General features: G+C 39.7%; 1 protein-coding gene across 1 annotated transcript in view; it reads right to left on the bottom strand.

The window, feature by feature from the left end:
• The window catches only part of MGAT4B (alpha-1,3-mannosyl-glycoprotein 4-beta-N-acetylglucosaminyltransferase B), a 119,858-nt gene extending 104,212 nt beyond the window's left edge, over window positions 1-15,646 (bottom strand). Inside the window, exon 1 of the mRNA XM_070937237.1 lies at window positions 15,291-15,646. Within this exon, the coding sequence (XP_070793338.1) occupies window positions 15,291-15,387 (97 nt within the window). The 5' untranslated portion in view covers window positions 15,388-15,646. The remainder of the gene's footprint in view (window positions 1-15,290) is intronic.
• Window positions 15,647-17,069: the final 1,423 nt, after the last annotated feature.

Genomic DNA, 17,069 nt, shown 5'->3' with positions numbered 1-17,069 from the left:
CCTCCAAGGTCCCTTCCAACTCTGTTACTGTTAAATAATTTCAGACTATAATTTTCCAATGTGTAAATGTTCAAAATGGATTCCCCTGAAAGTTAACTTCTGCCTTATTACCTAGGTGCAAATATGCTTTTCAACTTTTCACAATGTTGTGAATAACCAAGATATTTCATTTACATGTTCATGTAGTTTTCTTTCCAAATACTGCAGAGGGGGTCACACCTGTGGTGTCATATCGTTGTCACATGATGTATCGTAACTTTTTTCCCCTTTGTTAAATCGGGGATGGGCGTGGCCAACATGTGACGCATCCGGCCTGGGGGTCGCGAGTTTGACATCCCTGATTACCATAATCAGTTATGACATATTACGAGTAATTATAATTAATTGTATAATATTTTGTTTGATGTGAATCAATCTTTTCTTCTACTTTAATTTTAAAATACCTTATAACCATGTCACTATTTCAAATGGTATAAAAATATAACTCTATTATCAGTGCCTTTTAAAAGGCTTGTTTTTACATCCTTGCTAAGTAGGATTAGCATAGAAATACTCTAATCCTACTTTACTTACTAGTTTAAAAAAACTATACAGATAATATCAAATTCTAAACAGCTAAAATAATGTCAGTTGCATTTTTCTGCTCTTTGAAATGTGAGAAAACAAATTATGAAAGAGTTGAGTCTGAGCCAGGCTTAATGTAACATATCTCAGAGATAGTTTGTTGCAGGTCATAAGTTAACTCTCACATGGAGGATTTGGAAAGGAATGTTATAATGAGAATATTTGCTACAAGTGTTTGCACTTAGGAAACAAACCTCTAATTTGCCAAAATAAATCTTTCAGGGCCTGAAGCAGTCAAGAAATTGCATTTTTGAAGCTGCCTGTTTACCTATCTTCCAACAAAACCACTGTCCCAGCATTGAATCAATCCATTAATAAGCAAGATTAACTGAAAAATTACCAGCCACTTTCCACTACATATTTATGCTTTGTGAAGTAATATTCATATAACTCCCCCCACTCTTACACTACTACGGCTTCCGATGGTACATTCCTAGAATTCTTAAGAAAATTCAATGTTTGCATAAATCAACGCTTAGTATATTGCCATATTTTCAAAACCCTAATTTTTCAAATTCAAAGCTCTCCAGGAAAATGTTATTTCCTCAGAAAAAGTAACAAGCGGGCTTAATTTTGCCATAATTTCATGTTTCTTCTTTCCTAAATAGTTATAACAAAGGAGAGTACTCTATCATCAAGAATCTGAGATTGGTCTGAAATTCCTGCTTCACTAGGTTAAAAATTCCAGTGTAATTGCACTTAAAGCAATGATGCTAGATGATGATGATGCTAGATGATGATGATGATGATGATGATGACTTTATCAGTACTTCTGTTGCCAGGTTATAATCTGGAGATAATGGTTTTTGTACAATCAGAGATTTCCACAAAGCTTCAGTGCCTAGTAGCAAGATTCTGAACCGTGAGCTACTTTTGTGAAATGGGAATGAGTAGCGTTTCAGCCCTGCAGATCCAGCTGCAGCTTCCCAGTGAGCCCCAGCTTTGATATCAAGCATTATCCTCCTGCTATTTGTAACTTTAAACACCTCTTAAAGCAGGGCTGTCAATCTTGCGGCCCGTGGGCCAGATGCGTCACACGCTGGCCATGCCCACGGACAGTTTAGTAAAGGGGGAAAAAGTCACGATACATTACATGATGCTGCCATGACGACGCGAGTTTGACATCCCTGTCTTAAAGAGTCAGGGTATCTGAATGAATATTTCTGAACTATACATCTATAGTTCATACAAGGATGAAATGTTTTTTTTTCTAAACCTGACGTCCTTCCTGTGTTATTTAAACTGTAGTTTATCCAAAGGCAATTGAATATTTGAAAAGCTGTGTGAATGCATGAACCACGTAATTCCATGTATAACCTACATTTAATGTATGAGTTTTCTCCCCATTTTGCTTTCTCGGATCCTTACCCCTTGCTTATTTGTTTATAATTAGTGCATTTCTATAATAGTACATGAACATTATTATTTCCATATTATGAACAGACAACTAACACATTGATAAAACTACTCGTGTTTTAATACTTAGAACCATTACTCCAAGTACAGGTAGTCCTCACTTAATGATCAGGATTGGGACAAGAAACCTCATTGTTAAGTGGTATAGTTGTGAAGTAAGACATCATGTGACTGTGACAGGCTTACAACCTCATTTCCACTGTAGTTCTTAAGTGAGTCACTGCAGGTTGTTAAACAAGACGTCATATGACTGTGACTAGCAATTTTATTACTGCCTTTTCTGCTTGTTAGAAGTCAGCTATGGAGTGTCCTATGGAGTGTACTACAACTGTCATAATAATACATGCAAGTTGCCAAGTGCCCAAATTGCAATCACATAACCACAAGGATGCTGCAATAGTTGTAAGGGCAAGAACCAATTGCTTTTTTCAGTGCCATCATAACTTTGAATGGTCAGTAAATGAATGGTCATAAGTTGAGACTATCTGTATAATTATACCTACACATACATATAGCCCAGTGGTGGGTTTCAAATTTTTTTTACTACCGGTTCTGTGGGTGTGGCTTGGTGGGCGTGGCATGGCTTGGTGGGCGTAGCAGGGGAAGGATACTGTAAAATCTCCATTTCCTCCCGATCAGCTGGGACTTGGGAGGCAGAGAATAGATGAGTGCGGGGCCAGTCAGAATTTTTACTACTGGTTCTCTGAACTACTCAAAATTTCCGCTACCGGTTTTCCAGAACTGGTCAGAACCTGCTGAAACTCACCTCTGATATAGACACATGTGTATTTTTAAGGCTGCCAGTTCTGGGGAACATTTTCCAAAGTGCTACGCCAAAATAAAAAAAAGCCCAATTCCAGCTTGCTACCAGGTCAGCTAGCAGCAGTTGATAGTTGGTAATTTTGAAAAAGTTCTTGGAAGTATAGATGACTACCAGTTCAGTACAAGCCAGTAGTTGCAAAAAAAAGGGGGGGGGGGGCAAATGTAACGTTAGGCTATAACAACAGAAATTATTTCAAAATTGCTAGAAGGAATAATTCCATTTTACTCTGTTTCAGTCAGATTCCACTTCAAGTACTGTGTCCAAACCTGGGCACCACATTAAAAGAAATGCTCAGAGAAATTGGAACAGATACCAAAATAGCAATAACAGTGATCGGAAAACTTAAGAACTGAGTCTTAGAAAGAGAGATTGAAGGCATTATATTTAGCCTTAAGAAAAGATGACTAAAGAAGGATATATTAGTGCTCTTCAAGTACCTGAGAGGATCTCATATGGAACAGAAGATCTATTTTCTCTTGCTTTTGTGTGCAGGATATGGAATATTGGATTTAAGTTACAGGAAGCAGATTCTCACTTAATGTTAGAAAATACTTCCTAACAGAAGGAACTATTCAACTATGAAAACCAATTACCCAGAAAGGTGGTGGGCTTCCTTTTACTGAATATATTTAAGTGGAGCTAAGCAGCTGTCTGGGCTGCTATAATGTGAGTTCCTGAACTCAATAAGGAGTTGAATACAATGACTCTCTTTAACTTATGAATCTGTGATCAAGTAATTTTCTCTCACCCAGACTAATATCACTTGTAAGAAGGCATTTGGAGAATCTATACCATGACTTTAAAGTTACGAATATATACATCTGTATATTAGCTTATCATTCAAAAACTGATCAATACTTATTTCTGCTACAGAAAACTGAATGAGAGGTGTTAGTTTGTTCTAATTTTTCTGACCACCCTCCCCTCATATAACTTTTGCCCCTGCGGCTAAGGAATCTCAATGAGGTTAGTAAAATAACACATTCATATTAAATAATAGAATATTAAAGAGGTCAACTTCGTTTCTTTTCATATCAGAATTGTGATATGGTTATTATTCTGGTTCAACCAGCCTAGAGACAGAAGAGACAATGAATTGGGGGGGGGGATTATTAATGCAGTGTTAGGATAGCAAGAGGTTTAATTCATTCAGCAGGTATTCCCGACAGTGATGATGGGCTACAGAAAATCTCATTACAAAAATGACATTGATTGAAAAAGTTAAGTGCAATTAAGCAAGCACTACTAATAAATCTAACTTTACTGCAGAAGGGGAAATAGTACCTTTACCACTTAATCTGTGACTTTAAAAACACAAAAAAACATGAGCAACAGAAAAGTCTCATAGACAAAAATACTGAAATGAAAAGTGAAAATAAATATGTCTCAGTTATTAAGTTATTTCATATTTAAGATACAAGGTGAGAAATGAGGAGAAAATGACTTCATTAATCAAACTGATTCTGCAGGAGATTTTGTTTTCATATTAGTTCTTTAGAAATGACCAAATTAAGAAAACATAAAACGTCTGTTTTCACAACATATTAGGAATTACATAACATGCCATAGGCACTAATGTACCAAAAAAAGACCTTTTTAAAAAAATCTTCATAGTACCTTAAAGGACAGCTTTTCAAGGCACCAGAATATCAAAACATCTAATCATAATCTGCTTTCATAATTATACAAAATGCCTCTGGATGATATCAGATCAGATATTCCTAGGAAATCATTCCTAGGTCAATGCCCCACTTTAAAGTGTCCTCGTAGATCCAGTTACCATTGCTTGGTGAGGAGGGAATATGGGTTTGTCCTGATAAAAGGAACACATATTGCAACTTGGTAAGGAAAATGCAAGAATTAGGGCACAAGTAGTGAAGAATATACGGACCACAGGGAGATATTAGCAAAGCTTGTAGAACTACCTAACTGGGGAGAGAAAGCAGATGCTGTTCCTGGAGATGAAAGAAAAAAATGGGAAGGAATGATCATGATTGAAAGAGAAACAAAGAAATGAGTGACATGGGGAAGTGGATCTTGGATGCTATGAGTGTTGAGCCAAAACAATAGAGTTGGAGGGGTTAAGCAAATGCAAGCAATTCATTCAAAGGAACATGATTGTGCTTTGGAACTTTTAGTCCAGTTCTCTTTGGCATTCAGGTTTTGGACAGTTTCCTTTGTCCTTTTGTGTAGGGGTAGCCTGCTCCTTCCCAATTGTTTCATTTTCTACCGTAATAGTAATTTGGCAATACATCCATTATATCTTCCCAAAAACTGAATGTTCTGTGTTTCCAGAATGGTCAGTTACTTATCATATATTAAGTGAGGCATAATTCTACCCAATTTTTGTTTTACAGTATTGGATAAATGGGTACATTTATTCTGCGTAATAAATTGTATATGTAAAAACAAACACAGCTGACTGACATTCATAATAAATGTTTACCAGTTAGCAGCAGTAATAAAGTTGTAAATAAGCAGAGAGAATACAATGTGTTTGAACTGGTACTAATTCTGATAAATGATTTGCTGGGTATCTTTCAGAAGCCATGGCAGGGAGTTACTCTTTTGTACGAAAGGTTGCTACCATAGAATTGTGTGCTTCAAGGGTTTAATTGTTACCTGGCCACTGCAGTATTTTCCGATTTCTAGATCATCATTCAGACCTGTCAGTGCAGGCAGCTGCCTAGCTAAAGTCAGGGATGCCTGATAGCCCATTAAATGGCTTCAGTCCAGTTCCTAATGAACAAGTTTCAACTGTGGGCACCATCATGCTGCTTCATTTTGACACCTGATGCACAAAAAATGTCAGTGACTCATAATTTTTCTCCTGTAAGTCAACATAGCTCTGGCAATCTTTAGGTATTAAAAATAATTGTAACTCTGTGCTGCTAAACTAAAATTGGAATCTAGCTAATTTTCTTTTAAATATTTCATCACATTTTTCCCCCTCTGAGTGCTTCATGATGGGCAAATTTATTTATTTATTTACCATATCTGTGTAGCCTATCTCACATGAAAATGACTCAGAACAGCATACAGCACATAATTAAGCAATAAATACATAAAACAATCACAATTAAGAAATAACTATAAAAACAAGAGAAGGATGATACCAACCACAGTAAGAGATGCAAAATTTGCCTGGGCCTATGGGAGCCCCAGGCCTGATAACATAGCCAGTCGTCAAGGACTTGCAGAATGTTGAGAAGAATGGAATTAATCTCTCCTGGGGGAGGAGGGGGGGGAAGATGTAGAATATTCCATAAGGCAGATGCTACAGTAGAGAAGGACCACTTCCTGGGCCCTACCAAATATAACACCCTGGTAGATGGGACCCACAACATGCTTTCTCTGCCAGACCTAATGGGGCAGACAGATATAATAGGGGAGAGGTGGTCCTTCAGATAACCCAACCCGCTGCCATGAAGGGCTTTAAAGGTCAAATAGCAATAGCACTTAGACTTATATATTGCTCCATAATGCTTTACAGCACTCTTTAAGTGGTTTACAGAGCCAACATACTGCCCTCAACAATCTGGGTCCTCGTTTTATCAACCTCAGAAGGATGGAAGGATGACTCAACCTTGAGCTCCATCAGGATGGAACTCTAGGCCAGGGGGAGAGTTAGCCTGCAATACCGCATTCTAACCACTTTGCTACCATTGCTCCTTGAAGCAAACCAGCAAATAATACCGCTTGTGGAGCAGAGGTGTAATGTGTTCTGCTCTATGGGCATATATAACTCCTCATACTGCCATATTTTGCACCAGCTGAAGCGTCCAGATACTCTTCAAGGGCAGCCTCATTTAGAACACATTACAGAAATCCAAATACAAAGTGATTTAAGGGCATGAGTTACAGTGAGTAGAACCCCATGATTTAAGAATGGGCACAACTGGCACACAACACAAACCCATGCAAAGGTCCTCTTAGCCATAATTGCTACCTGCTTTTTGAGCAGGAGTCATGAGTCTAGGACATACAGTAGTGCCACCCCAACCAGCACAAAAGATGGTATAATCCTATAACCAGAAGGCCCAAAAATCCAAAGTCACGCAGTCTTTCCAGAATTCATCTGAAACCTCTTGTTCCCCAACCAGAACCTAACAACCCCCAGGCAGCAAAAGACCTTTGCAGTATTGCTTAATTTGCCAGGATCAAGGATATATAATTGAGTATCATCAGCATCCTGATAATACTTCTCCTTGTGGTGATGATGGATGAACAGTCTCATACAGATGCTGAATAGGAGAGAGGAGAGTACCAAGCCCTGCAGTATCCCACATAGCAGGGGTTGATGTCAGGATCTCTCCTCTCCAACAACCACTGACTAGAATTGGCCCTGAAGAAAGGATGTGAACCTGCACAACACAGTGCTGCCTACCGCAATCCTGAAGGATACCATGGTAGATGGTATCAAAAGCTACAGACAGATCATGTAAGGATAGATGCACTACCTTCACCCCGCCCTTGCCAGAGATCATTCAAAAGTGCAATCAATGCTATTTCTGTCCCATATCATGACCTGAAGCCCAAATGAAAGGAATTCAGATAATCTGTTTCATTCCACGTTCTCTGAAGCTGCTGTGCTACCACCTTCTCAATCGTCTTTCCTCAAAATGGATATTAGATACTGGATGGAAATTATCTAGTATAGTGGGGGTCCAGTGATGGCTTCTTGAAGTGGGGTGTGTGTGTGTGAAAGAAAGCCTCCTTAACAGGCAAAGGAACAATTCCTTCCCTCAAGGAAGCATTAACCATTGCTAGAACTCATTCACATGCTTCCCCGCTCCCAACCAGGCTGTGTTTATCAACAATGAGGGGCGTGAATCTTAAACAGCAAGTGGCTCACAGCCCTAAGAATCCTATCCACTTCCTCATGTCCAGCTGGTCAAACTATTCTCAGACAACAGGGCAAGACTCCTCCCTAAGCATCCCCACAAGACCTGCAACCAAGTCAGTATCCAAATGAGAAGAAATCCGAGCACTTTTATCCAACAGATGCTGGGAAAATTCCTCCACATGCCCTTGCAAAAGGTTCTTTGAGCCATCCATACCCAGTCACCTGAAATAGGTCCATGGGAGTAATTAGAAAAAAACTATTGCAGTTTGGTGGGCCCCAAGAGGCCTTTTCCAACATAGGGTGCACCCTATAGAACATTGTCCCTCCCCCATCCCTGAAATCAGGTTAGCTCCATCCCTGTTATTATTTCAGAAGTCTCTCAAGACCTGGTTGTGTCACCAGGCCGGGATCCCCAGGGAGCTGGAGAAGTCCTTAGATAGCTCCATTGTATTTAATATTTTGCTGTCTCTATGCGGTTTATATACAGTATTTTAAACTTCTAGGGTTTCTTATTTTTAATAATGATTTTTTATATGTTTATAATGATGGTTTTCACATATTTGTTGCTTTTATTGATCGTTGTATGCTGCCCAGAGTTGTTTTCTTTGAAATGACAGGCCATATAAATATGATAAATAAATATATTTTTTAAAATTCCAACTATAATTTGACATAATAGACAGCCTCTTACAATCTGATTATGCTTGCCTGATGGGAGTTGTCATCTATCACATCTGACAAGGCATTCAAAAAGACTGTCCTAGGACACTGAACAGTGATAGAAAGAAATGATGAAGATAGTTTGAGCTGTTCATATGCCACACCTGAATTGCTTTGCCTGCATTAGGAAACCCCTTATGTAAATATTTTAACTCATTAGATAGTTATGCTTCTGAAGGGGGGGGGAGGAATTAAGTGTTCAATGTAGAGCCAAAAAAACAAAATCAGAACATAAGCCATATTTGTATAAAAGTTTGCTATTGTTACGAAAGTGAAATGAGAAGACTATTCAGCTTCTCCTTCAGTTGGGACTAGTAGAGTTTATTTTTGTTGCCTTTCCTACATTTCCTCAGCCTCTTAGAATCCCCTTTTTCTTATGCCCCATGCTCACAGTCTATAACTATGAAAAAGAGACCAGGTAAAACTTCACAGGCAATGTTTTCAGCAACAAACTGAATCACAAACCAGCTAATAGACCAGGCCTGAATTTCATATCAAACTGCATCAGAAAGGAAAATCTGCAGTATCACAGATACTATTATAGTCAAGACCTCTTTTGTAGACCAACAGAAGAAACAGGGCAATTATGCTTCCTGTCACCTGCTCCAAATACTTTCTTGCCAACTGCCCAAACAATGAAAAATTAAGTCTTCTCTGGAAACTCCCACAACATTCTCTAACTGCACAAGCAGCAGAATACACACCAGGCTTGTTGGAGTTTTAAGTACATAAAAACTGAATTGCAACTCCTTTAACAATAGTAATGTTCAAAGTTACGGTACCTATTTTCTATCTTGTTCCATGCTGGTTAACCTGTGTCTTGCCCATAAATATCAAACCAATTTTTTTCTGAGAGACTGCCTCTAGTCTACAGTATTTACTCCCCAGTTCTAACTATGTCTCTACAATCTGTAATTCAGGCAAGGAGTACTCCACAGCCTCACCCATACCACTAACTTGGGACTCCTCTGTAAGCTTTAGTTACAAGCTAGAGGTATTGATTATTTCAGCAGCTCTCATTTCCATGCTTTATTACTGGATTTTTTTTTTTAAAAAAAACCTTCCTGATAAAAGTATTGTCAGCCAAAGTCTGTCAACACATATTATGCAAACTCTAACACTTCATTCCAAGCTGCAAAGATGTTAACTAGTGGATATACAAATATTAAAATATAAAGGTCATAAAGGAATAAAATGCATTATCTCTTTCAGCTTTTATATCTTATGTCAAGATTCTTATAATAGCAAACTTGCCTCTTCCTCCTCCTAAATATTGCAAAATAGAGGGCAGTATTCTCAGCTAATTTTAGCGTGTCATTCCCATATGCCTAGGCATGCTTAATAATTTTTTCTTAGATGCAACTTAATTCTTGTGGTGATTGTTTTGAACTATTTAATATGCAGTGATCAGCAGACCTCAAATTCAAATTCCCACTTAGGTCATCTTAAAGGTCTTCTTGCCATCACATCAGTAGCCATTGTACCATTGCCACTAACCATTTCTTGAGGTAAAGAATGCACGATGTAATCTTTTATATGCTCCCATGGAAGGAAACCTCTATCTGAAGTTCCTGCTCGCTGGGTTTTCCAGTCTGTGCCAGTTCAAGCACTTCTCTCTAGCTTCTCTGCTTCATTTCATTGTAGGCAAATTGATTCTCTCCAAGTAGCTACTGTTCAAGAATACCCCACCTCTCCAGGCACTGGTCCACAATCATTTAAAAAAAAAACAGGTTCACCAGGGGTAAAAAACCTTTGGCAAGTTCACCCATAAAGCAGTGAAACTTGGGATCTGTCCTTAAAAAAAAAAAAAAAGTAAAATCTCAACACTTCTGCTACTTTCTTCCTCTGGTTGAAGTCACCCTTCCATCCCAAAGTATTGTATTTGTTTTCTTTCTGTTTTTTAACCAGCTAAGAAAGAGTAAAAAAAAAAAAAAAAAGCAAGGGAATCCACCAATTAGGAGCTGTCACAAACACAATCCAAAGGGCACATCATGATGTGGCCAAACTGAAGAAAATCTGGAATGGACTTTTTTAAGCTGAGGTTTTTTTTCCCATATGGCTTATAATAACCCAGGGACCAATCAGCTTAAGGCTGTAATGTGGAAAACCCCTCTGTCATAAAGTTACTAGGTAACTTGTAGCCCAGTCACTAGCTTTCAGCCTAACTGCTTTATATTCCTCAACCCTGTTTTTTACAAGAACATTTAGAGGGCAAAAGTACTGTATAAGACAGCTTCAATTTCTAGACAAACAATGAGTTATGACTACAACAAACAAATAACTAAATAAACCATTCAACATTTACCTAAATGTATACAGGTAGTTTTCTGTTATTTGAAAATAACATGCATATTTTTCTGAGACTTAAATAAAAAAAAACCTGAAAGACTTACAACTCTAAATAACAAAAGGAGAAAAATACTAGAATTCACCATCTTACAACATGAAATGATTACCAATTGAACAGCAAGAAAAAAGTGTAAGAAGACTGTTTTCATTTCACTGACATTCATATGAGTATTACCTAAGTGGCATTTCTTATTTAAATAGATAAGAACATGCCATTGTCTTTTACAACCATTACAAATAGGAGCAGAAGTCAGTTTTTTCCAGTGTTTAAAATAACAGGGGAACAAAGAAGGGCACATATAATGTTTTCAAGAAGGCCTAGATAGGAATAGACAGAAATCTCTCTACTGGTATCATTCTCCAAATCTGTTTATTTAAAGCTCTGTAGGGAGGAGGTTTTAATGGGATTTATACCACAGCTGAAAGAACCTTTTAGTTGATGAGTAATGCAAGGGAAGCAAGGAAGGGCATCCCCAGCCCAAACCCATTATGCAGAGCTACAAAGACACATTGTTTAAATGGGTAGGGGGGAGTAAAATAGCCTCCAGACAGATGGATGATATGGCCCTAATGACTTCTAAAATGTAGAAACTAGCAGCCAAAGTAGAGGCACTAAGTTAATAAAGAAGCTAAGCAGTAGGCAAAGCACAGTATCCATTAGCCTTGCCAGAATAAAACCCATTGACAAGAAGGACTTCTCCTTAAGTAGTTTGACTGAGGCTAGCTTTAGCAACAGCCTCCAGACCTAACCTTCAGAACAACCATATTAACATTCATTAAAAAGAAAGGTTTGTTTTCTAGTAGCACAGTAACAGCATAATGCTCAATAAAAAGGCAAAGCTAGAGGAAATCACTGGATGGGTTCAACAACACATTAAAGCAAACCAAAACCAAGAAACCACATCATTGCCTACTACTGTATTGAGTTAAACCATTCTGCAACTTTCCTGTTTGTGCAAAGTGATGCCATCCTAAAGTCTGCTCTCCCTGCATCCCCCCAACCCTGTTGTATCTGTAATGAATCCCTGCCAAATTCTGTGGTCCTGATTTGCAGGTGCAACAGTTGTTGATTTTTTTTTTACAAAGTGATTGTTTTTTGTTCTTTCAGCTTTGCTCTAGTCATCCTAGTCATCAGACCACAGGTCTGACTTTATATATTTTACAAACCTTGAAGCTATGGTAGGATAGTGTTTTCAGTGGAAAATCTAATGGATGAAATAATGACTGAAGATAAATACAACTCACCAGAGGGAACACGTTCCTAAAGCATGATTATGTACCATGGTAAACTGGAAATTTGGATCTTAAAGTGATGGAGAAATTTAGCTCATACAACAGTCCTTTACCTAGTATAAACATTGCCAGTGTAGCAATGAAGAACAGATTATTATCACCGATACCTGCTTTTGTATATTAATGCTACTTGAGAAGAGGGGCAGCAGGTATAACAAGTTAAACTGGGACATTTTAAGATGAAAATCATCCCTAAAACCCTTATTGAAGATCTTCATGTAAAGGAGAATAAAGAAAATTACAGCACAAGAATGTAAGGTGAAATATAAGAAGCAGAGTCAGCTTTACATGGGTAAAAGAGTGTGTATATCACTTCAGACGGAAAGGTAAAAAGTATTTCTAAATGCAAGGAGGATCATACATAGCATCTGTCTGAATCCGGTTTAGTCCAACACACCTTTTCCTGGAATCAGTTGTGAAAAATAGCCACGAAGTCGCAGAAGCAGAGGGAGGTGATATAAGGAATTCAGATAGATGCATGAAACACCTTTCTGCCTTCAAAGGCAAAGAACTCTACAGCTCTAGTACAAGATAGTCCTCAATTTACAATCATTCATTTAGTCACTGTTCAAAGTTACAATGGTACTGGAAAAAAAGTGACTTACAAGCGGTCCTCACACTTACAACCTTGCAGAATCCCCATGGTCAAGTGATCAAAATGCAAGCATTTGGCAACCAGCATGTATTTGCAAGGATTGCAGCACCTAATCCCCATTTGTGAGCTTCCCAGCCAATGTCTGACAAGCTAAGTCAATGGGGTAAGCCAGATTCACTTAAGGACTGTGTGATTTAACAACTACAGTGATTTGCTTCACAACCATGGCAAACAAGCTCGTCAAATTGGATATGACTCACTTAACAACTGCCTTGCTTATCAATGGAAATTCTGGTCCCAACTATGGTCGTAAACTGAGGGCTACCTGTATGTGTACCTGTGTGGTATATTGCTTTTATATAAATTTATGTTTTACAATATTGATTTGGGAATTAGATTCATTTTATTCCCTTTTACACTTCATAGCAACAATTACTATACATGAAGGAAGTGAAAAGAAAAAAAAAACCCTCTCTTTCTTCTTGAGTTGATAGAATTTATACCAGTCCTGATACTTTGAACAACGTTGCTTCCTAAAGGCAAATCTGTCCTTCAACTCTGTACAGGCTTTTCCAACTCTCTTATCATAACACATGAAGATACATGTAGCCATTTAACTTAGTGTCTGTGATGTAACATGCGTCTGCGCTTGCCAAATTCAATAAGACAATAAATCTTTATAATCAGTTTAATATTTCATATAGAATATTAAAAATATTGACATTCATGTAAATATCGAGAATGTTGATAGGAAAACTGATAGAAAATATATTGCATTTGTGCCATTTTAATTTTCTGAGCTAAAAAAAGCCCACTGAAAAATTACTGTTTCATAATTCTGATAAAAAGCTTGTATTTGTTTCTCTAGATAGAATGGTCTCTAGGTTGTTATTATCATTTAGTGTTTAGATGATGCTGTTCAGTGTTTAGATGAAATAAAAGTGCTGCAGTCCCATTGTAAAACTTACTATCTCGGGATGTGTTAAAAGTCATACAAAAGGGCAATATTTACAAAGTCCATTAATTCAATTTCAGAGCTGGCAGATACAATAATCTCAAGATGCTGATGCAAATCAACTGTCAATATATTTTGATAATTAACTGGTATTTGTTTTTAAAAGTCTTGTGAGTTAATGTAGTTAATGGTGTGGGGTTGTTTGTTGTTGTTGTTTGACAATATTGTAGTGTCCATCCGAAGAATTGATGGTGAGTTTATACTGGCACAGTAGCATGGGTGTCTAACATAGCTGTGCTGGCAGTAGATATCAATGCTAAATATACGTAATACAGGACCATTATATGGAATAGGGGCAGTCACTGTCCTTCATGTTCCTTTATTTTAGTTTTAAAAGTGCAAAGTGTTGAGTAGCCCTAAGTAGCTAATAACAAACAAGTAATAATCAGAGAACCAATTTTTATACTTTCCTAACTTAGTCAATGGAAGCATCAGTTTTACTGTACATGAATCTTAGAATAAAACTCCTGAATTATCATTTAACACATTTACAACTTCAAAAGCTAGATGCAATATAGTCTTTAAACCTTATTAACACGCCTCAGCCATGATTCCTTCTTATATCTGGCTTCTTCCTTGGGCCATTGCCATTAATTTTCATTTTCTTTTTATTGATACAAGGAAACTCACAATTCCAACTGATGAAGACATTTCTCACGAAATATTTAAAATAATATAAACAAGAGGGATAGATCTTTACAATAAACATATTCCAGTTCAATACAGAACCATACTAATAAAAACAAAGAGGGAAAATAGAATCAAGGGCACCAGATAAATGTTCCAGTCCTGTAAACTACAGCATTGGACCCAATTTGAAGGTCTTGCTTTGTTTATGCTCACTTCCAATGCTTCAAAGTTTAGGGACACACCAGGAACACAAAGGAAGAATCATATGTTTTCCTTGACCAAACCTGAGTTAAAAATCAAAAGGTACACCTAATAAGCATCCTGTATAACTGAATAAGATTTGTAGATGCTTTCCTAGGGAAATATTAATGCAAAAATGGATACTGCCCACAACAGAAATGCGGAGGAGCGTGGAAGAAAAAGGAGACAACCAACTACCTGTTCCAGGAAAAGATAAGTGCAAATTTCTTTACATTTTTTACCCTAGCTCACAAATGAACAAATGAAGCTCCTAAATGGGGAGGGGGCAAAGATCATTGATCACTATTGCTTGCCCCACGAAAACGCACAGGGGCTCTCATCTCAAATTAAAAGAAGTGGGGGAAGTATCTCCTGATCATGTTTTGGGTGCTACGAAGAAAAACGGATGCGGAGAGGAACAGCTCTATGCAAAAAAAAAAAAAAAAGGGTGGGGGAAGCAGCAGGACAGGAGATGGTGCGCTCCAGGCTCAGGGGGTTCAACTGAAGAACTCGGGATGGGGGGTATTCCGAGATCACATTGAAGTTCCGGTTAAGGGTGTCTCCCTCAAGCAATGGGAGAAGGAGGGGACCGACGAGGCAGCAGGTTTCAGGCTCCCTTAGGCTGGGATATTGTTCTAGGTTCCCCTCCGGATGGGCCGGGGTTCTTTGCCCTCATCCGGGCCAGGCGCAGTGCGCAAGGCGGGAGCGCTCCTCCCTCCCTCGCGAGCCCCTTCCTTACCTTTGTGCCCGCCGAAGGCCCCGTACCACGAAAGCGAGAAGAGCGCGCAAAGGCAGCCGAGCAGCAGCGTGAGGAAGGTGCCATTGCGGAGCCTCATGTCCTCCGTCTCCTCGGCGATGGCTGTGGCTGGAGAGGCCGCATGTCCCGGGCTCTTCGCGGCGGCCTCAGTCTCCCGGGGCCCGGTGAGGAGCGGAGGCGGCGGCAGGGGCTGCCAGTGCCCAGGCGGGCGAGCGGGAGGGACTCACCGCCGCCCCCGCCTCCTCCGCCTCCTCCTCCTTCTTCTGCGCCTCCGCCCGCTGCCCTCATGCACTGGCCGCGCCCCACCGGGCCGCCGGCTTTAGCGGGCAGCAAAGGCTCCTCTCTCAGTCCTTTGACTTTGCCCGGGCCTGGAGCAGACAGTGGGCTGCTGTGCCGCCGCCGCCGCCGCCAAGAAAAGGAAGGGAAGGGAAGGGAAGGGGCGGAGGTGGTACCATCCTGTTAAAGGAGCCGCGCGCGCGCTTTTCCTCAGGCAGCCCGAGCGCTGCCCACAGCGGCAGACACGTGCAAGCCGTCGCCGGTGCACCGGCTACTTCGGTTCCGTGAGGTGAGGTAGGACAGCGAGCCCGGTGTGCTGGCGACGGACTTGAGGAAGGCGGCTGCGCGCGGACGGAGCAGTGGCTGGACTACAAATCCCATACGCAAGCAAAGAACGGGTCAACTGAGCTCACAGCGCTGGGAGTTGGGGAGGTGGGGTAGGACGGACAGAATGAACTCTCGCCTCGCCAAACACTGAAAGTGCCGGCGGGGACCGTGAGCACCGTTTGACACGGCGACGCGATCCTGGCTCACACACGTACATATATAAATCACTCGGTTTTCGCAACCGCAGGCGGTGACTTAAAACTGGTGAATGGATCGACGCGGCCACCAAAATGACTTGCCGAACTTTTTGAATGGTCTCAAAGGCCGCGGTTTTCCGAGGATAAGTTCGCGGTTTCCGATTCCAGATCCTCAGAAATGGAATCAGACTAATGCCTAAGCCGCTTCTCAGCAAGGAGCACAGGCTGGAAGCCTATTCACAGCGCTGAGTTGAAACATTTCAGTTAGCTTTTCTCCTCCACCGTGGTGTCTTCAGCATGCTGGCTAGGGAATTATAAGATCTGAAATCCTATCGGGAAGCCACCAGGTCAGGAAAGCTAGTTTAGATATTCATATTTCAAGTTTATGAATGGGATCCGTTCAGGGAAGAACATAAGGCTGAATCTTGGAATGGTGGGGGGGGGGGAGAGAATGATTTTACTGTATTTGGATTCTGGACTGAAGAAAAATAAAACTAAGGAAATTTCAAAAGATAGAGTTTAGTAAGCAAAGATCCCACAACAAGAGAAAGAATGGGGGATAAACTCAAGTTTGGGTAGGAATTCTTGAAAAAGGAAATATTGCAATATAATAGCAATATGAGGGGGGAGTGAAAGACAGCAGAAGTACCCTGTGTGGCCCTGTCACAAAAGAATCAATAAAGATCTGAAAACAAAAAGAACAAGCACAGGAGGTTAAAAGGCAAAGAAAAATACACACTAGGACTGCACAATGCTTCAGAGGGTGCTTTGCTTGAACAAAGGTTTGTGTAAAGTATGCTTTTGAAGTTATTTCACAATTTGTGAAGAGGCTGGGAAAGAATATTAGACAAACAACAAAGAGGTGGAGGGGGCATTTATTATAACATGGCTGATCTATAAATGGCAACTAAGTCCAGGTGGCAAGAAATATTTGAGCAGATTTTAAGACAGTGATTATCAT

This window comes from Pituophis catenifer, unplaced genomic scaffold, assembly GCF_029215685.1.
Source record: "Pituophis catenifer annectens isolate HBS135680 unplaced genomic scaffold, rPitCat1.0.hap2 SCAF_2, whole genome shotgun sequence".
In the NCBI taxonomy this organism is placed as follows: Eukaryota; Metazoa; Chordata; class Lepidosauria; order Squamata; family Colubridae; genus Pituophis; species Pituophis catenifer.
Note: the sequence above shows the minus strand (reverse complement) of the source record. Positions and strands in the feature narration are given on the sequence as shown.